The 21,913-nt window shown below is 35.0% G+C and overlaps 1 protein-coding gene across 4 annotated transcripts in view; it reads right to left on the bottom strand.

The window, feature by feature from the left end:
- Window positions 1–1,684: 1,684 nt before the first annotated feature.
- TDRD12 (tudor domain containing 12) overlaps window positions 1,685–21,913 on the bottom strand; it is a 28,493-nt gene continuing 8,264 nt past the window's right edge. For 3 of the 4 annotated variants that reach the window (XM_027467053.3, XM_027467051.3, XM_072043698.1), the window contains 23 exons: window positions 21,489–21,565; window positions 20,410–20,468; window positions 19,585–19,645; window positions 17,932–18,036; window positions 17,303–17,488; window positions 16,441–16,594; window positions 15,996–16,123; window positions 15,220–15,411; window positions 13,952–14,080; window positions 12,583–12,700; window positions 11,618–11,754; window positions 11,306–11,526; window positions 11,044–11,143; window positions 9,607–9,794; window positions 9,025–9,232; window positions 8,420–8,512; window positions 5,993–6,150; window positions 4,915–5,036; window positions 3,735–3,789; window positions 3,179–3,292; window positions 2,940–3,093; window positions 2,781–2,847; window positions 1,685–2,446 (listed from right to left, as the gene is read on the bottom strand). In XM_027467053.3, the coding sequence (XP_027322854.1) occupies window positions 2,361–2,446; window positions 2,781–2,847; window positions 2,940–3,093; window positions 3,179–3,292; window positions 3,735–3,789; window positions 4,915–5,036; window positions 5,993–6,150; window positions 8,420–8,512; window positions 9,025–9,232; window positions 9,607–9,794; window positions 11,044–11,143; window positions 11,306–11,526; window positions 11,618–11,754; window positions 12,583–12,700; window positions 13,952–14,080; window positions 15,220–15,411; window positions 15,996–16,123; window positions 16,441–16,594; window positions 17,303–17,488; window positions 17,932–18,036; window positions 19,585–19,645; window positions 20,410–20,468; window positions 21,489–21,565 (2,912 nt within the window). In that variant the 3' untranslated portion in view covers window positions 1,685–2,360. The remainder of the gene's footprint in view (window positions 2,447–2,780; window positions 2,848–2,939; window positions 3,094–3,178; window positions 3,293–3,734; window positions 3,790–4,914; window positions 5,037–5,992; window positions 6,151–8,419; window positions 8,513–9,024; window positions 9,233–9,606; window positions 9,795–11,043; window positions 11,144–11,305; window positions 11,527–11,617; window positions 11,755–12,582; window positions 12,701–13,951; window positions 14,081–15,219; window positions 15,412–15,995; window positions 16,124–16,440; window positions 16,595–17,302; window positions 17,489–17,931; window positions 18,037–19,584; window positions 19,646–20,409; window positions 20,469–21,488; window positions 21,566–21,913) is intronic. The other variant, XM_027467052.3, reaches the window with a different exon arrangement.

Here is a 21,913-nt window from a genome sequence, read left to right as displayed (position 1 = left end):
ATTGTCGGTGTTTCCATCACAAATCCAGTTTGGAATTTTTAATGTAGCTGTAAAAATTTGTTCCATTCTGAAACTTGACAAGGCATTTCTCTGCCTGAGAATGAACTTTCTTGTTTTTAAATGGAAAGGTATCAGATTTCTTTAAATTCTAGGATTGTATAAGCACTTCCAGAACACTAGTTGTAATACCAGTGAGAACACAGAAGTGGTTCTCAGGCAGAAGGAAGCAGCTCATGGGAGGGGTGTGTGTATGTGTGTAAAACATTAAGGATTTAATGTACAACGGAGTATTGTGTATTATCTGTCTGGTTAAATCACCCATTGTGTTGAAGGGATTGTGATGTTCCTGATGACAAGCAAGTTAGTTGCCCAGAGAGATACAATACATGTAGAGGAAGGCGCTGAGCAGGCTTTTCTAATAAACTTTGCCAGTGCATGCTAATCTTGATTTACAGGATTGTGCCTGCTCCTTTGCCAAGCCCATCTTTGGGTGAAATCAGTTTGCATTACATGGCACTGAATCATGTGATGTTCAGATGAATGCAGAGTAGGATTAGACTGAAAACCCTTATCAGGCCAGTCCTTGGGAGGTATAAAGCAACAGGCTTGCAGCCTTGACTGGAACTACTCGCCATCCAGAAAAGTGCAAGAATGATTTATGTCAGAGGCTTTTTGTTGTACAGCTTCCAAAGAAAGCAGTCAGAGTGGTTTGGATTACTGCCTTCCGTGTCCTTAAAATAATCTTGGGAATTGATTTGTTCCTTGCCTCTGTCTACAATGTAACTGATGTAACTGTTAGTACAAACGTAAAACATTCCTCTCCCCAAAGAGATTAGCAAAGGCATCCTAATGTTTCTTGAAAGAATAATTCCCAACTGGCAAGTACGTTCTTCACATTGATATTGTCTAAACTCACTTTAGGATAGAATAAATCTTGCAGTTAAAAATTTAATGAGAACAAAATATACGACATCTTGTTTTCTGTCGACTTTCTGTTAAGTTGAAGCATCTAGTTAATTGAAACATCCCGTTATCTGTCAACTTTCAGTTATGCTGAAACTTGAGCTAACTTGAGCCAACTCGGCATTCCTGCAGCTTGGAAAACAACTGATACAGACAACTTGGCATTCTTTAGCAAAAGGTGAAAAGTACACCATGAGGAAGACCACTGCCCACATCCCAAAGACCCCTGCCCACAATTCTTGGGAGGCTTCGCGCAAGGACTGATAAGCTAGTTAGCATACGAAGTGAGAGTAGGTGGGTTTAGGTGATGAATATGTAAAGGTATTAATTGAATATTCATTGTTTTGCTGTATAAATATGAGACACTTTGTCACTTCAAACATGCACGTTAGGCGGAAGGATCCCCCGTGCATCCAGTGCTGACAATAAAGGATACTTCGTCACTTAAAAATTTCGGCTTTGTTCTTTGAATAATGTTAAAAATACAACAAAATTTTAGGTTTCTTAAAATAAATCTGTAAAGCTAAATCTCTATTTTAAGTCATCATATAGTTCCACTAGAGAGATTAACATGTTTTAAGATCTACAGCTGCGAAGAGATTAGTACCAGCTTAATTTATTTTGAGTAGCTATTACATTATTTCACTGTGAGATGTTCTGGTGTGTACAAATGTAACAGTGAAAAATGATTTACTGAAAGATGACATGAAAGCTCAAAGCCTTTGAGCTAGGCAGACGAGATTTTGTCCTTTATTAGCATACGAGGCAAGAGTTTTAGCTAGGTGAGAGGAAATTGGATAAGGAAAAGAGTTCACAACACATGCAAACATCAAACTGAAAACAAACGCTGAATTTTCTACAATGCTCATTCTGCTAACACTATGCAGCAGTTTGCTATTAGTTAGCTGCACAGTACAGTATTTCATGCCAAGTCCATGTACATCCAGTCAGGTAAAGATTGCTATCTGAGTTCAGGCATCATTTATTCATGCAGAACTGAAACAGGCAATTGATACAAAACTGATTCTGTATGCGTATGAAGGATAATATAGAAATCATTGACAGACCATCAGAGTTTGTGAAACTGCAGAAATTATTAACTATTGTTAACACAGCAAACTCAGGTAAGTAAAGCTCTTTAATTTCTTAAATTCAAAGTACTGATGTGCACATCATCATTCAAGCCAACAATTTTGAAGCGAAGGCACTAGACAATAGAGTTCTTCTGGAGAGTATTTTTTTCCAGATGCTTAGAACATAAGGACTTTACTTACTATTTTTCTCCAAAAATTAAACACAGTTCTGCAACCTATACGTTCAGTTTCAACAATTTTAGGGGCATGCAATAGACAATACTTTGCAACATTATCCTTAACAGACAAAGATCTATCTCCAAATTACTCATCACTTTCTACACTACTGTCATCTGAAGACTCGACCAGATCTTCGGTTACTGCAGAAGTGCAATGCAGCTTTTTAGTACCTAGAAGTAATTAACAAAGTGTATAAAATCTATAAAGCAAGAAAAGACAAGAGCTTCAAAACACATATGTAGAAACACAAAAAGCCTTTAGGGTACAAACTAGACCAAAACACTAAAAACTTCTGTACCAAACTGTCTGTACTATTCTGACTGAAAAACACCTGTCTGCACATACTTTGCTAGAGGTCCTCTTACCTGTTTTCATAGGAGCTGGGCAAGCCAGCTTAGTGTCATACTTATAAAACAATTGAATATTTCAGATAAAATCTATGCAATAAAAATTAGGATGATAACCATTTCATACATGAGAAACACTGACTTGTTCTATCCTTACCAACTGGAAAAGGACCCTTGTCTTCAAAATCTTCCCAGTGTTCGAAATCAAAAGACACATGAGGATTCTGTTAACAAAAAACAGTCTGAAGTATCTGTACCAAAACACAGCTAGTATGTTTGAAATATTCAGTAATTCTCAAATCAACTTTCCCTTCACCTTGTTCTTTAGTAACTTGCACCATGGTCCTTTTTTCTCTTTTGTGAGGATAATAGCAGCCTCTTTATCCTTAATCACACACGATGACTTTTCTGTAAGTATGTACTGATGTAGCTCCATGTCAGCCAAATAAAGTTTGTCTCCTGAACAAGCACTAAATTATAAAAAGGTTTTTAAAAAATAAATACAAACTAACAGTCGAATTTCAGGTTTATTAAACTCGAATTTCATAAACCTACCTGAAAATTACTTTCTCTTTAGAGAAGTCACATTTATAGTCAGCAATACCTGCTATTTTTACCTTCACTGTAATAGTCACTTCATTTTGAAACCATTTTATTTCTGGATAAAAGCTAGAATAGAGAAAGATTAATTTGAGTTAGCCCAAACAGAAAATAAACTGTCTTACATACAACTAGAATTCTCCCATTAGGTTGCCAACAAACAGGTGAGTTTCAGCACCTGTATGTGTATTCAAACCATAATAATTTGACTCTAAGTAGCAATATCAGGAAACCATTATGTCAGGAAACACACTGTCAGCCACACTTGCTACAAAAGCAATGTGGTATCAGTCTTTGGAGGAGTGTATTTGTTAGCTCAAGAGGGGACACATCCAACATCACCACTGGTCTCTCATGCTCAATATCAATTTAACAATTACAGGATACTTCTACCTGTATTGTATCTATTTACGCATAAAACAGATAATCTCAGTAAGGATAACTGTCCTGTTTGACAGTTCACATTAAAAAGAAGCATAATAGCAAAATTGCTCTGAGTTGTTTTTTTTACCATTTGTGCTGATGCAGGGTGGAGTCTTCTGCTTCCTTATTTTGAGCTACACCATCTAAAAATAAGAAATCAAGGAATATAGTTTATATTTATCTATAATGCACAAACCAGATTCCAGAATAGCCCTGTACCATCATAGAAATAATTCAACAGCAATCAGATTACTACTGCAAGCACTACTGCAAGCATGTATTTGGTACTTACATCAGATACTTCCTATCTGGAAATATTCTATTAAGCTAATAATTCAACTGAAATTTCAAATGAAAAGTATTAGAGTTGGTATTAAAAAAATAAAAATCACACTTTCCAGGTCATATAAAGGATTTTTTTTTCAGTCTTCCAGACATTATTTGAAACCTGCAACATGTAATTTTAGAAACTGAGTAAATGTTTCAGGGGTTCATTAAACAGCTAAAATTGATATTATCATCAGAGCTTGAAACACAGCATTACAGTCACTCTACTATACCAAGTAAAAATAAAAAGTCTTCCATGGTAAGTATTACATGACATTGCAACTTTTTTTAATCATTCAGCCCTCATCTCTCCAAATTCACATGCTAACTAGAGCTAGACCATCTTCTGTCCTCTTCATGGCTGACATCAAGTCATGTGCTTTTAAATTCTCTGCTGACTGAATACCAAAACCTTGAGCATTAGATTAAGAAAAAAAAAAAAAAAAAAAAGCTGTTTTCTACCACCTGGAATCTGGGGAAATAATAATAATAAAAAAACATAACCTCCCAGTGAATTATGCTGTTTTTCACCTCAGATATTCCAACATAGGTTAACTTCCTTCAACCTTACAGCTTTTGGAAGTAAAATGCTCTTCCTCTCCTTGGGAGTTATTTCCTGCTCACCATTCCAAATAGAGCCAAACAACTGAATGTTTCAAGGACAGAATACGTCCCAAACAGTAAAACAGATGTATTCATGTGGCTTACTCACATAGCATCTTCAGGCTACTAACTATAAGGTATTTGTGACTTAACATAAACATGACTTAACATAAACATTTAATAAACATACAATGTTTATGTTAAGCCACAACATATGGTGCTACTCCATATATTCAGAAAAAAAGGCTGCATTTGAAAAAAATGACTTTCATGTTAACATTTCAGGGCTTAGCTTGAATGAAAGCTTTAAATTTTTTGTTAACAAGGAGAATGCTTACCACATAGATGATTCCCCATAGTCATTTTAGAAGATTTACAGTTTTCAGTAGAATTTGCTTGTATGGACATGTTCTGAGGATCAGACATGTTCTCTGAATGGTCTGTATCCTCCTTTATGCTTCTGAACACAGAAAAAAAATATTTTTAAAATGAAAGGTTTATAAAATAAAAGGTTTAAGAATGTTAAATATTAAATGAATTCCAAATCGTAGTTGGAAGTCCTATTGGAGTTATGTTTCTCATTCTAACATATACAAAACAAACAAACAAAACCACAAACAAACACGGAACTTCTAAAATGCACTTCTAGCAATCCTGAAGTCTCACCCACAGGGTTACTTAAGTTTATTGACACAGTAAGAAGCTTTTATACAGTAATCCAAGTCAGAAGAACATTTAAACTTCTGATGCTGGCAGTACTTTCTTTGAGTCAAAAAATCTGTTAGTGTGTGTGATGGACCTGGATAGGAAACTGGTTACCTTTCAAAAAAGAATTCCAGTTGTTCTGGGGGCTTTTTGGTCATATTTTGTTCTGACTCAGAAAAAATAAACGTTTTAGAATATTTAAGAGTTCACATATTAGTAAGAGACCTCTGGCTTTACAGATTACAAATAATACCTGCAATAACAATTTTAAGAACTCTATGCTTGTAAGAAAGTGAGCTATTAACGGACACACTATGTAAATTACATCAACTCAGTTGGCCAAATGAGGGGCTTTACTAGCTGTACTCAAGATGCAGGAAATATTGCAACAGAGTCAAGCTATGTGAGAAGCCACTGATCGTAAGACAACAAAATTTGAATTTACACATTTTTATGACAAACTTGACTATCTGCATCAAATGCTAGTTTAACATCTTGAAGACTTTCTATTTTTCTTTCCATGATGCTTATGTAACTAAAGAAAGAGGAAAGCAGATGTCACAAACACAGCTGTCTCTATTTAAACGAAAATAATACTCAGTAGCCATAATGTAAATATCCTGTTCATAAAGTTACTTTTTTCCTAGTAAAATATATGCTGAAAATAATACATATTTTAAATACATATTCCAAATAATTGGAAACACTCACAAAGGCTCCAAGTCATTCGTGTGATTTAGTACATATAACTTCTGGAGTTGTGTTACGTGTTCTGGATTGTCAGTTCCCAGACCTGTAGACAGTATCTCAGATCGCACACTGTATTCATTGACATACATCTTCAAATCCGAAAGCCTGGTAACCCGGACCTTGAATTACAAAACATTCTAAATGAAAACCATAGCTCATTAGTTGTTTCTCTACAATTCTAAGCTGTTCTTTAGATAAAATTTCGAAAATCTGAAAATTAACGAGTATGTGTTTAAACATGAAATAACTTACTCGTGTTCAATTGTTTTCAAAGGATCACCATATTTTAAATTGTTGTAACAACTCAATTACCTAGTAGCTAGCCTCATCTAAAAGAACCAATGTGGAAACGAAGTAGAAAATCCTAGCCTCAATTACAAAAATTACAGCCAATATATACACCATAGAGTTAGAATAACTTCTAGATCCAAATCACAATAAAACTGCTGTGGGTGGGGCCCCAGTTTTATTGAGAGGAATAAAAACAAAAGCTAGCAAACAAAGAGAAAAGATTGAGATCATATCAGAAATTAAGCTAAGTAAGAAAATTACTTTCAGATAATTTTCTCTTTCCACTTTATTTTTCATCTGATTGAATAGACAGGAAAATAAAGCATGATATATTCCAAAGCACAGAAATACCTTACTTGGACAGGACCAGGCCGACACAAGAAATGCATGGTGATCCTGGTATGTGGGGAAGCCTTTCTGATCAACTTGTTTCAACCATAACTCATAAGTTGAGGGATCATTTTTATCTTTGACAGCAATTCTTAAAAAAAACTCATTGCCCTTGAAATTGTTTTTGACACAGACATTATAAAAACACAACTAGCTTTTTAAGGTCATTAATGAAGACTTGAAATGCACCTTGATTTTTTCTTTGTCCTTTGACTTCACTTTCAGAATAGATTCCTGACTTTCCAAACAAGCAAAACACAAAAAAGCCAACAACAAACAACCCAAACCCTTTCAATTAAAACACAGCCTTAAGGTAGTTTCCTACCTGCAAGATTTTGGGAGAATAGGAAAATACTCAGGAGAAACATCACTGCATGGATGACCTACTCTTCTCCTCCTCACTTTTCCCTACCTATCACCTTCCAGTCAGCACCTCTAACGTGGATACTTTGCCCAGCCCAGTTCTGTTACCTTCACAGGCCAGGGAACTGACAAAACAATACAAAGATGGCACTGACCTTAACATGCCGATTTCAGGAAACTTAAGAAATCAGCTTTGACACAAACAATATTTAAAGTGATTTCATCATGTCTAAGAGTACTATAATGAGACATCATAACAAAATCAAAAATTTCAGCATCTTCAACATGAGAGGCAGCCTTTATATCCAATTGATGTTTATTGGTTTTCTTTTGAATGCCAATAGAAAGAAATGCAGCTGATGAAGAAAAACCTCACAATACTACCCATTAATGCTCCACAAGACTAAGACATCTTCCAGATGTTAGTTAATGGCAGTGTTAAAAAGTGTTAAAAACAAAACTCCACACACAAACAAGAGCACTCATTCTTCCTATTCGGATTAAGAAAACTAAGGAAAAAACTTTAAAGGGTTCTTTTAATTTGCAGAAAAGCTTAGAATAAAACTGGCTAAGGAAAGAGAGTTGCAAGAAAAAAAAAAAGCGCAAAAAAGCAAAAGAACAAGAAGGTAATTTGAAAAGATCGTCGAATATAAAAAGGCAACAGCATCGTCATCACTGAAACAGCAGCAGCAACACAATGCAGTTAGTTATACAATAATCATCATTCTCAGTGTGAACATATGTCATGTCCTTTTTGTCCCACTCCCACTGGTGCAAGAACCAGAAGACAGCAAAGGCTTACAAATATAAACAGAATAAACAAAGCCTAATGTAAGAGATCCTAGAGTTTAGCAAACAATGTTAGAGGATCAAAGCATCATTATCTCAGAGGTATGTGTGGCAAACCACAGAAATGATTTTATAAAAAGCTAAGTAGTATTTCCACAAAACACTTTTGTTATTAACTTCATGAAATAGTCTGGATGACATAACTTATTTGATACTCTGAACTGCAAATCTGGACAGCTGAAAATACGCCAGTAACAATTTTTAATCATTCACATACATTCCATCTATAAACAAACATTCATGTTTATTGCAGAACAGCTGAAGCTGTGAGGAGGGAGTCATGTCAATCAACCTCCCTTTTCAAGCAGGGTTACCTAGAACCAGCAGCCCAGGACTGCATCCAGATGGGCCTTCAAGTATCTCCAAGGATGGAGAGTATAAAACTTCTCTGAGCAATCTGTTCCAGTGCTTAGTTACACATGAATACTATGTAGATTAAAATCAGAATATATTTCTGTCTGTGTTCCTTTTTTAACTCAACAACACCATACCTACCATTGGGTCAATCCAAAGTGTATTTCCTAGGGCAAGTACTATTTTTGCTTCATGTGGTTTTCCTTTAATTTTGTGATGAATATAATGGGTTACCTAGGAGAAACAAAACACCACCTCTGAGATGTTTAGCAAGGTAACTTTGCATTTATTTGAATTTTAATGAAATATCATCTGAGCTTAACAATAAATTCAATTCAATAAATCAAAACGGCTTGAGTAAACTAATGAAGTACTGTAATTTTACCATGGATTAAAGTAGTTAAGTCTTTAAGGAAGGAATTTATTAATAGAAGACTACCCAAGCACAGGTCAATTTACAGAGGCTGCCCTCCCATTACTCCCCACAGACTTAAAAGTAGCAATAACATTCTGGAAGAAAGCATTTAAATCACGTAGGAGAAAATCCCATAAATTTCACTTTATTATTTTGCAGGCAAACAAAAAGTAAAAGTTAACTTCTCAGAATCTGGACCACTAACATATTTATTGATAAGACTAAAAACAATTAAATTTGATAACTAAGTTTGAATTCATAACTGTTTTCCTTTAGAAAACAAACACACAAATTAAAGAACCTAAGGGAAATAAGGGATAATGAATATTACCTTTGGGTTCCATTCAATTTCATTATCAATGGGTTTCACTCTACAAACTATAAATTCCACAGCCTGAGGTGGCAGATGCTGAAATCTTGCAGGTAAGTGAAGAAGCTGAGAGCTCTGAACTTGACGTGTTCTGCCTTCATCTATGTATTTGATTTTGACATTAAAGAATAAGTTTTCTTCTTTTGGAGGAGTCTCTACCACCTGAACTCTTCATATAGTGGGAGAACATAACAGAATTAGTATTCATCTAATCAATTGTAAGAAGCCTTTGTTTGTTTGTTTTTAAATCTGCATGTGTAAAAAAAATTCACAGTATAATACTGAATTCTGTGTGGGCATATGCATATGTGCATGTGGGATCATTTTATTTTCCATTTGGTAACTTAAAAAGTATGCGTTTGTTTGGTATTTTAAAGACTGATCCAAATATAGCAGTGTTTTTTTGCTGTTTTCAGGGCAGGATGGGGAGGTGGATGCTGTATTTTTTGTTTTTAAAAAACAAGCAATGAAAGGTTTAGATATTTTTTTTTCCTTATATAAAAGTGCACAAGTAAATTAAAAAAAACAACACACAACACTTACCTGTGAAAAAGTGTTTCCTCACATAATCCATACAGAGCTAGCTTCTCTGCCTTTTTAATAGGAATTTTATTACTAGTCTCCTTAAAATATTCATTGATTTCTTCAGCAAGAGTAGTATATCGGTCCTGTTGTTTATCTACTATACGACCGAAGTAGTTTGTTGCATTTACAATGTGGAGAGGCAGTATCTGAAAGAACAAAACATATTAGGGAAGGAAAAAAAAAAAAGGACTGATGATGTCTCAAATTAATGAGATGTGGAGATGTTTAAGTTTTCATATTCAAGGCCAGCCATCTATTCACAACCCACAGAGGAGGCAGAGAGACTACTGTAAACACACATTTCAGGAGATCATTTATTATTACTATATTATTCTTAGGATAATAAATAGTATTAACTGACCATATTCCAGTCAATGGAAATACATAGCACAAAAACCATCAAACCTCAGTTGGTGGTATCCCAGCGAGCTACGCTATTACCTGTGAAGCTATTAACTACTAAGGCATTCCACACCATCCTAGCTTAACTCTTTATGTTCTCCAACTTTATGATGAATTTTAAAACAGCTTACTGGGGAAACATGTAATGGCATTGCATTATTGTTCTCTTTATTAGGCCATCACTCTGAAAATTTTGCACTAAAAATTGGTTTCATAAAAAACAAAACAAAGAATATACTACCAGCAACTCCAACGCATAAAATTCTGGGTGTACTGTCTAAATGTCATTCCACATAGAAATACTGAAATACAGCTAGGTATACAACGCAGATAGTAAGAAGACCAGACATTTGATTTCCACTTCATAAAAATCCCAAAAGAGCACAACATGACTTCAGTTCCTAAATGGAACCCACTGCAATATTTCCTAACAAAGAGGAAAATGAATACTTATTGTATTCATGTATTAATGAATACTTATAATGCTGCAGTCAGCAGAAGAAAGCAGATGAGATCATGAAGTCAGTCCTGACCTTAGGCACTACAAAAACTAGATACAGCCTGTCAAATAGTCTGAATTCATACCTACCAAGAAAAACTTCTGTATTAGGCAGAAGTGGAGTGACAAAAAATAAATAAAAAATACACCCAGTTCTCCTTTCTATTCTTGCAGCCATCGACCTTTCGGTACTGATAGTGCCCATTAACTGCGTGAGCTGAATGCACCTGAACTCTGCAAAAGACAGGACGGGAAGAGGATGCAAGCAGTTCAAAGGGGCAAATTTAAGGGCAAATCTGGCACAATTCATATTTATGCTGCAACCCCTTCAAGGGAGAGAAGAAAAAAGCTAAACATGAACAAACATTTTTGAAATATAGCACACATATTACAGCAGTATTAACGTAAATGTTAAAAAATATGTAATATGCTGAAGTAATATTTAAGACCTGCCTTTTTAGTACCCAAAACCAAGATAAATAACAATAACTTACTGTCACACATCCAGACGTTTGTGTAATTTTATCTGGCATATTCTGGAGCATGTCTATTTGTAAATTAATTTGATGACGGTCTGGACACACAGTTCTATTCCTACGTATTAAAAAAAAGTTTTAGAAAAAAATCATGAGCAATATCTGATATGAATGAAAGTACTCAATAGAAAAATCTATGAAGTAGAAGCAGTCATCATTCAAGGCACACAATTCCTTCTTTCATGAGTATGAATGTTAGGAAAATGTGTTATTTCCTTACTTGCAAATTCCAAATGCTTTAAGATAGGTGCACAGTGGCCTTGCAAACTTCTTTTCTTCTTCAGCTTCTAGCACCCTGGCTGTAAAATCATGCAGTTCCAGGGGAATTTCAGCTTTAGCACGCTTCAAATAGCGCAGGATCCCAAGAGCATGACATATGTTGTTTTCTGTTAGCAGTACGACTGACCTTGCCTTCGTATGTTCCTGATCTACTGATGATTCCTAAAACATATGTATCCATTTCTAAGCTTTTATTTATCCGCCAAATAGTTATCAAATGTTAACATTAATTTTTTTGAAGATTTATTCAAACCTCTATCACATTATGGAAGTTGTCAGACATGTTGTACAGACGTTGACCAAAGATTCTTGGAGAAGAAGGAAAACTGAAATGTATCACGCAAGATGCATCTGTAATTCCCAAAAACTGCATGCAGTCATCTGTTAAAACTGAACACGTGGTTTAAACACAAATGTAAGGGAACTGTAATACTTTAAGCATGTGGAGTATTAGATCACATTTGCAATGCCTGTTTCCTTCTCCCCATCCACTTAAGAATCGAGGACAATCTTTTCCCAATACACTTACATTAGGTTTCTTCAACACATTTCATAAGCATAGGGCAGAAAGCATCACATGCTAGTTTCTAATCTGTGTAAATCTCAATCTCATAACAATATCAAAGAAAGAATAGGCCACAGCCAAATACTTCACAAAATAGAGAACACTTCCAGTAATGCAGAAATGCTAACACCTTGAACCTATAGATGCAATTACATTAATCTTCAATTAACAGATAAAAGGAAAAAATGAAGTTTAAAACTGCTTAAGGCTTTGCCTGGTAAAGAACTCAAAAAAAAAATAAAAAAAAATCTACCAGAACACGGGGAAATGATTATGCTAAGGCTTCAGACATTCTGAATTTCAAACTGAAAATAGCCTTCGTATTAGCAGAGGGAAACTGTAGAAGTTCTTTGAAAGAACTAATAGTTCTTGTAACTAATAAATCAAACAACTCTTTTAAGCTCCATCTAATAAGTAAGGCTTCTTGATGATTTCCCTATCAGCAGTTAACCTTGAGACCCAGGGGGAAAAACAAAAAAAAAAAAAAAGGTAGACTAGATGCAGCACTAACAAGTAAAGAGATAACCAACAGTAATTCATAGGGGATTGGCCTCACAGAAGTGACAAAATAATCTTGTTAAGTATTTAATGTAGAACATAGGTCACCATGAAGAAATAAACAATAGACAACTAGAAAATGAGAAGATACTCACCTAACACAACATGATTACCAGAAGCATAGCTTTTTGTCCAGTGCTCTAGGACATACGTGAAATTAAACTCCTTTTCTTTATGTATTTTCAAGGCAAATATTGAATTGCTCTTCAGTGCCTAAGGACAAAGTTACACATTCTTGCAATACAACAATAACAGCTCTGAGAAACTCTAACAGTCTATCTTATTAGTATCTGGCATACCCTGGAGTTATTTTAAGTATATGGGAAAAAAAAAAAAAAAGAGTAGAATTCTTAGGTTATTTATATGAAAAATACTTAAGCTTACTCATTTCCTGTATAAAATGAAAACTAATAAAGCCCAGCTTCCTACAGATTAATACATTAAGCATCTGTTTAAGAAGGTACAAAGTCAATTTGAAGCTTTTCCCACCATTAAGATGACCTCTCTGTTTTAAGGGATTCTATTTTCTAGTATCATGCAGGCTCACATTTCAGACTCTCAAAAAGTGCTAAAAACTCTCATTGATCTCCCGCACTTAACTTGCATGAATGAAGAAGTCTCAAAAAGGCTTTATATATTTGTCAATTCAAAATTGTTTAGAAATTAATCACTACTAAAGCCTTTGTTATTTAGAAAGAAAGCATGTGTAATGAAGTGGGTTTTTTTCCATGTCACTTAAGGTATTTGAAGTTGGTGTACACAAGGATTACTACGAACAAGTCCCACTAAAAGCTTCAGTACTTCTGTAGCATTGACAAACTTTTGTTGTTTTTTTTTTTTAGTGGTGGTATTTGAGCAGAGGGTGTTTTTGATACTCCTGAAGAAATTTAACCCTCAGACACTCAAGGAAAACAAAGTCTCGACAAAACCAGATTGGTTTCTGTTACCAGTCTTCAAGGACTAAGCATTCCAGATACACTAATTACATATTAAGAATCTTTCAAAGAACACAGGATCTATTCCAACTTCTGGGAGAGAATATATTTCTGTGTTTTAGGACTATTCCTATTAGATCTGGAAAGTCTAGCCATATATTCTTTTGCTATCCCACCCTTGAAACTACTGCTAAATGTATTTTTTCTCATATCCTCATAGCCTGCCTCCTTTAGTAAAAAAAAAAAAATATATCTCCACCATGCTGTTGAGGTTTAACAGCACTACTTCACATCTCTTGCTTCCCAGTGAAATCTAACAGTTCTCCTCTCTTGCTTCATACTGTTCAAGGACCAGCAGAGACAATGAATGTACAAAGGATATTTTTTGTTTTCCATTGGTCTCTACTGCTGTGTTACCTGAAAAAAGAACAACTGGTCTGCCTCTCTGAAACGCTGAGTACACATAGATAAGCATCTTTTTTTTTTTTTAAACTGTTATATTACAAGCTAAGTTTGGTCGTTTTGTTACCTGATGTACCATTTCTACTTCATCTACTGAATCTGTGAAAACCAGCACCTTCTGAAGATGATTAGGGGTAAAATCCAACATTTTGAGTAATATAGCAGTTCTCTGACTGCTCACACAATGCTGCACAACCTAGAAATTGACACAAAATAGATGACTGATAATTCATATAATCTAAACATACTTTATAACGTAATTCTTCATTTTAATGAACACTATGCATTGTTACACAATACAGCTTGAATCAAGGGAAAAAAGAGTAAATGGTAGCTCTTCTGTTAAGCTTACATGATATACAGTTCTCACAGAGTGTCGACATCCACTTGATACCTTCCAGAAGCATTTATTTACATCACATAATCAAACACCCATGTTAAGAATTTGATGAAATGCTCCATTAAAATGACAGACATGATTTTTCATTCATTTAATTTTAGATGATTTTTCAATCTTTTGTTCTAAGTTTGGCATTTTCAAGAACTACTGAAAACCTTCACACTACAAAAAATGTCCTGCTCCAGGTGAAACACTAAAGCATTTAAAACACTGACATTGTCAGTCCTGCCTAACTACTAACTTGATTTCTCACAAGGAGTGGTAAGTTTTTCAATTTGGGGTGAAGCTTAGAACATCTAGTCTTTCAAGTATCCCAACATGCTCAATCCCCAATTTATGGCATAAATTATAAATTATTTTTAGACACAGACGAATTCAGATCATACTTACATTTTGTATTATTCTCAAGGGCTACACTGTATTTACTAGAAATTAAGTATACAGTTTGAAACACTCCATATCTTGACCTAAGATTTCCAGAAAAAAGGTATTTTGTTGCATGGCGCACTGCAGTAGAACAAGGTGTTTTTTAATAGCTCTGTTGTGGCAGAACTTACTCTGTAGTTTTGCCATATACAATTAATAATTGAAACAACTTTCTAGTAATTTTGTCACAAGCTATACCATTTGGTAATGCTCACATAAAATCCAGACTTATAAGCAGGATCATGGAACTAGTTGAGTCTTCACCCAGTCCTAGAAACTAAGGTAAATGACCATCACCTCATTCAGTAAGGTTTTCTAAGAATCACCTCAGTTTGTATGTGGGAAGTAGACCTGAGCAACCTGATTTACAATTCCTGCACTATTCAGTTACAACAAAAAACAGTTTTATTTTATATATATATAAATGCACACACACTGAGCTTGATCAGTACAGACAAGAAGAAAGACATCTTGGTAAACCAATAGCAACATCAGCCCCAGATTTTTACCTGATGTACATTTCCATAAATAGAAGCTTCTTCCATAGCTGTTATCACAACGTAAGGATCGTTCATGAATTCCTTTATTAAACGTGCTGTATGTTTATTCCAATGAGTTCCAACAGCAATAATTTGATGTGGTAAATATTCCCATTCTTCAGTAATAATGGTCTTCTTGTAGCAATCTAATATAGTAAAAACCTATAAAGAAAAAAAATCTATCACCCTCTTACCCTATTCCAAGGAATCTGTAAAAACAGTGGAGTGTATATTGCTCCAGAACACTTTTTTTTTTTTCCACATTATAAAACTTCAATCTTTTATGTTGTATGTCAAAAGAAAGTGTTGTGCACTTTTGCCCTATTATTTGAATACCTCTGAAGCAAGAAGAAAGTGCCAGAAGAACATGAAAGAACTGTGTGCACGCATGCACACAAACATCCTCCCTGGAACTGACTATATTAATTGATCAAGGATCACAGCTAACACCTGAAGAAGCAGCTTCAGTAAACCCCTTGCCAATAAAATCTACTAGAAAAATGAATGTTCAAGTATTCATAGTTAGAAAAAGTTAGATTAATAGACCAAAGCTCTACTTCTCCAGTGTTTTGTTCTGTCAGAAATATACAGATAAAATTTTTATTTTTAATTCCGCTTCCTTCTCAACTTATACTCTAGCCAAGGATTCAAGATTAGTATTTGCATTGTTTTCCACTGTCTTCAAGACTGCCACATGCAGAACAACTGGAACAACATTTTACCATCTGAATGCAAAGCCCAATTACCTGTTCAGTAGCTTCAGAAAACAGTACCTCAATCTCATCAAAAACAAGATGGCAAAGTCTACAAAACAATAAGCAGTTATGTTCATACAGTCTCAGGAAGCTGTATGGTGTAGTCACAATTACATCACCTACAAGTCAGAAAAAAAAGACTTAACATTTTTCTTTTATGATTTTAAAGAATACAAGTAAAAAACACTGTAGGGCAGGTCAATTTTATTAAAGAGACCACTAGATGATCTCTTGAGGTCCCCTTTAAAATCATATGATTCTACATACATTCAGGCAGAATAAGATACTGAAAAGTGTCTGTGAGGAGGCCGTTAAAATGCCCACTAACATAGGTCAAACCTCAAGCAATGGAACAAAAACATATTTCTGTTCCTTCACACTAAGTGCCAGTAACGCTGTTCTCAAGCATAATTAAGAAAATAGAAAGTATTCTTACATCCTTGGATTTTCACTCTTTTAGCTTCTTCTTTATTCTGCCCAAGTATTATCAACATTGGATGAAGCTGTCTGGAACATCTGCCGTAAGTTTTCAACAACTCAAAAACAAGTTGTGCCTTCTTCCAGCCAGGACATAAAATAAGTGCTAGTGGCTACATACATACAGACAATTTTACACCATAGCAATAGACAAGAAGTACAGTTCTTACAACTCTGAACATCTCAACATTTAGTAAAAAAAATAAGGTCTGCAACACAGGTATTTATGTGCTTAAAAACTGAATCTTTTAGTACTGTATCATCTCATTAACGTAGATGCTACAGACCCAAGGAATGCTATGCCAGGCTACCTGAAGACAAAAAGGATACATGCAGTAACATAGTGTAAAAGGTCCAGAAATTTAACAGAAGCAGGAGCATAGTCTAGTACGACCCCAAGTAGCTTAAGATCTTCACCCAGAAGTCCCTTACAAACTCAGTAATTCTGTAGTTCTGTGCTCTAATACAAGTTATGAAACAAGTTACAACATTTCAAACAGCTAATACAAATTTGAATTTAGTAAAAACAGACTAAGTCCTTTAAAAGGAACCTTCATAAGAATCAAAGTGCTATAACATTAAGCACTTATTAGACATAACTTACTAAGTTTTAGACTTCCAATATTCATGCAGTCCATCTCCATAAGCCTTTACATTGAAAGGCCTATAAACTGGCAAACATCACGAAACTGGCAAACATCACAAAGATATACTAAGATCACATTAGAAACATACATTCTAAACCCCCACTATTTTTTGATTTATTACTCTATTTTGCACTTCAGAACAGAAAACCTGATACTACTCTAATATATACATACTCCATTTCTGTTCGGCAAGGCTTTGTAGCAACTTCCCGACTGCAAGAACGTAAGAACTGGTGGAATATATAAGAAAGGGTCATTTCCTTGATGTGAGATGGCAACTACATCACATCCTCGAGCAACTGGTGGCCAACAGTAAGATTCTGTGAAGGTAGGGCCTAAGAATTTTTCCCGAGTAAGTTCCTAAAGAAAGAGATAATAAAGAGTTCCATGTGAAAACTGTGTACTTACATACTGACAAAAAAAAAAAAAAAAAAAAAAAAAGAGACAAAACACTATGTGACATAAGAACTTTTTTGACCCACTTCATGACTAATATTCTTAACGTGCAATATGAAAACAAATTCCTTGGGGTCAGTGAGTTAAATTATGACATTGAAATTAAAGTCACTCAACTTATGACAACAGTTGACATACCTGCAGAAACCTTACAGAAGCCTGTAAGAAATTCTTACAGGCGTCTGTGTCAGCATCTCTCTAAAGCTTCTTCATTTATTCAATCACATGACAAACATCCTAGACATTCCTCGATCAAACTAAGGTATTGAAATAACATATTTAGTATTTAAGGCTGAAACATATCATCCTTAGAAGAAATTCAGTGTAAAATCAAATATTAGTATTACCTTTTTCAGATCATCATAAAGTGGTGCTTTTTCCAGAATTGAAGATGGCTCAATTTTGTTGCTAAGAAAGACAAAGTTCCCTTCTTCACTAACCCTGTGAGAACTCTGAAACCATAAGTAGAAGATAGTATTGAAGGCAACACAAAATAAAAGGGTTTAAAATAGTTTACTTATGATGACTCGAGCATTTCTTGTATTAAAAAAAATAGATTTTGATTAAAAAAAAAAACAACAGGAAAAATAAGTTGTAAATACATTTTAAATGCGATTCATACATACTGTTCAGCTACACAGAGAAGTGATGAGACAAATACTCGGTATTTCTTTCTTAATGAATGATTTATAAAGACCTTCATAACACAACTGTCTTAAGAGAAACAACAAAGCTGGTAAGAGGGCTGAAGGCAAGTTCTATGGGAAGCTGAGGACACTTGGTTTGTCTAGTCTGGAGAAAAGAAGGCTACGATGTGACCTTGCTGTCCTTTACAACTTCCTGAGGATAAATGGAGATGGAGCAGCTGATCTCTGTTCCCTGGTAACCAATAATAGAACACACAGGAATAGCACAAAGCTATGCCAGGAGAGGTTCAGACTAGGTATTCGAATTTTTTTTTCCCAGCCAGGGTAGTCAAACACTGCAGCAGGCTTCCTAGCAAGATGTTTGATACTCCATGACTGTCAGTGACTGAAATGCACTTGGGTAGTGCCCTCAATAATGTACTCCAACTTTTGTTTATCCCAGAAGGGGTCAGGCAGTTGGTCTCGATAACCTGAGCTTCTGACTGAGCTATTCTTATTAAGATACTCAAAAGAAAGCATTAGAAGCTGGATGCGCACTTAGTGCTCAACTGCAACAACAAAAATACAATTAATTATAAATTACTAGTAAAATCCACTGTGGTGGCTTGGCCTCACAGCCACTTGCTAACTCTCCCCTTCCATAGGGTTGGCGGAGAAGCAGGAGAGCAAGAGATGTTAAAATACAGTCAGGGTTGTTACTAGCTACTGATGCACACAAATCACACTCAACTTTAGGTAACTTAATTTGTTGCTAAGTAATGTAAATATTTGAGTACTGTTTTGGTTATTAAGAAAGAAAAACAACAGGACATTTGCACACTGATGGAAAAACACCTTTCTCCCTCCATTCAACTTCGCTCCAAGCTCCTCTCCCTTTTTAAGTGAACACAGGTTAGGCTAAGCTGCATCACTGAGGCAGCTATCAGCAAAAGGCAGGCACTGCGGTCAGAATGTAGCAGATTGCCTTCCTTGCTCCTTCCATCCCACTTCTTTACAGTGTGGGTCCTCCACTAGTTACAGACCCTTCAGAAATACCTGCTCCAGCACTGAACACCTCCTGTTGCTCTTATATCAGTGTTCCCTGTATTGTTTCTCACTTTTTTTTCCATTCCTTCTCCTCCTCTGGTGTCTTCTACCATTTTTTAAGTATACATTCATAAGGGTGCCACCAATTTTGCTGACTGGCTCAGCTTTGGCCTGAACTGGGCCTGATGTGGAACCAACAAGCATCAGCCCCTAACTTCCTTCTAAAAGACCACCTCTGTGTCCTCTCCCTCCACTAACAAAACCTTCCAGGCACATCCAGTACATTTGCACAGAACAAGGTAAATTGAAGTTAAACGTTCGAAATACCCATTGGTTATCTTCTATTTTAGGAGTCTTCAGAGGATCAGAATTTAAGAACTGTAGGAACCTGAAAAAAAGGAAAAATAATAAATATAACAAATGCAAAAGTAAAGTACAATTTATAAATACCACCAGTATTTCTAAAATCTCAAGAAGCAATTCACTTTTCACAATTCAAAATACTTTTAATGCATTATCTATGCTGAGGAGCAAAACCCCCTACCTTGATTACAGAAATAAAGAAAACAGTTTTTAAAACTGAAGTTAGCATTAGCTTTTTAGTATTTGCATATAGCCCCAAACAAAGTTTTGTAACAGATAATTAGTAACTTTCTCAAGTCCAGAGGAAAAAATAAAATAATCAAACATCACTGTAGAAAGATTTCTTAAGAGTTTCAAGGAATGAAACAACAGTCCTTTCCGTCAGCTACATAGTGAATTTAAAAGACAAACAACTCAGGCATATTAAGTATGGGTCATCTGATCTGCATCATAGTAAATCAAAGCACAGCACAAATCAATTCATATTTAGTTCAGTTTGAAAATATAAAATCACACTAACAATTGACATAATAAAGCAACTTAACATGTTTAGAGTGCAGAAAAATATTTCCCCATCAAATATTTGTTGCCAAACCATAGTTGAGAAGGAACTATTTTTATTGTACTCTGAATAAATATCAACAGCTTCAAACTCCCTTCTTCCCCAAAAGTGTGCATATGCATTTTTTTTTTCTCTTAAGTGTTCAAGAATAGTAACTCAGAACATACATCACCACCTAAATCTCTGATTACATAACTATTTCAAATATTTATCACAATTCACCATACCTGTCTGTGTGAACAGCTGACTTTTCCTTGCAAGGCAAACCCGGAAATACTTTGACAATCTATCAAGAAAAGGTGAAAACTATTTCTTTGCACTAAAATAATGTTCAAGAGAAGTATTTCTTCCACCTACTAAGGTAAAAGAAGTTTTCTTACTTAACTCTAAGATTTTCCAAGTATTCTGGGTTTCTCTTTGTACCAAATTATATGTTTGCCTGATTGAGGCAACAGTTTTAATGAAGCAAACTTACTTCTTACAGAACAGTATTTTCTTTCAAGCACATAACAAGAATATTGCCCACACAAAAAAAAAAGAAATATTAGGTCATGGTCATATCTCAAGCAATAGCCCTAAATGAGGATCTGAAATAGTATGAACACACACTGCTTAGTTCTTAAACATCTTATTTAAAAATAAATCATGAGAAGCCTGCACTCATCAGACTGGAGGAAAAAACAGAAACAGGTTGCCCTCCTGCAAACTAACAAAGTGAATGCACATGAAGGTAAATTGAACAACAGTGAAAATCTTCAATGGAATAACCTATAGCAGACACTATATCCAGACTTATCCAAAAGATCCTCAGTTCTGAACTAGGGTTTTCCTAACAATCATCTTTTATCACAAGAAACCAACAGGCTTGACTTGGTCAAAGACCTGCATCACTGAGGTGGCTGATAAAGGTTATTTGGCATTAGACTGCTCAACGAGTAAGAAGAAACTCCAATAAATGTTAACCATTCTATAGCATAAGGACTATTTTGTTTTCAGGGCAGTGTTAAAGTTTACCTTCTTTTATATTTAGAAAACTGAACATCCCACTGTAGATCCTTACTATCTTCATAAAACCATAGCAAAGGAGTGAAAGAGTAGACACAACCTTTCCTAGGATGTGTTGTTCTTTTTAATGTTCTGCATTTTAAAGTAAAAGGACAACATTCCACTCCAATTTAGCTCTATCAATAATTACAACGGTCCCGCAAATCTGTTACATAGAAGAAATAGCTAGATGACTACAGTATTCCTTATATGTCCCATATATGCTTAATCGAATTCACCGTTGACACAACATGATACTTACAGATTTGGTACCTTCATTTAGATCTGTGCTTGACCTTTGGTATGTCTTTTCAGGAGAAGAACTAGAAACACTATGACCTAAGGAGATAATCAGAAATTTTTAAATTATCTGAACACATAAAAAGCTAATATTGTTATTTACAGTGAGTTGCCACTGATTTGCAGTTTAGTTTCTTCTATCAGTTGCTAATCTCAAGGATTTGAATCCTTGAGACAAGTTACAGTAAATCCTACAGTTGTACAAGTACCTCTGATCAAATAATACCCTCCGAACTCAAAAACATCAGCAACACACTACACAAGTAATTTCAGCAGTATCTAATGCTATTAAACAGATCAACAAATGCCCATTGAACTCACCTCTCAGCCTTCACTTGTCTTGTATACTACAAAAAAAAGTATTCCTGTATTCCTACATCTGGTGAT

Source organism: Anas platyrhynchos, chromosome 12 (assembly GCF_047663525.1).
Source record: "Anas platyrhynchos isolate ZD024472 breed Pekin duck chromosome 12, IASCAAS_PekinDuck_T2T, whole genome shotgun sequence".
Taxonomy (NCBI): domain Eukaryota; kingdom Metazoa; phylum Chordata; class Aves; order Anseriformes; family Anatidae; genus Anas; species Anas platyrhynchos.
Note: the sequence above shows the minus strand (reverse complement) of the source record. Positions and strands in the feature narration are given on the sequence as shown.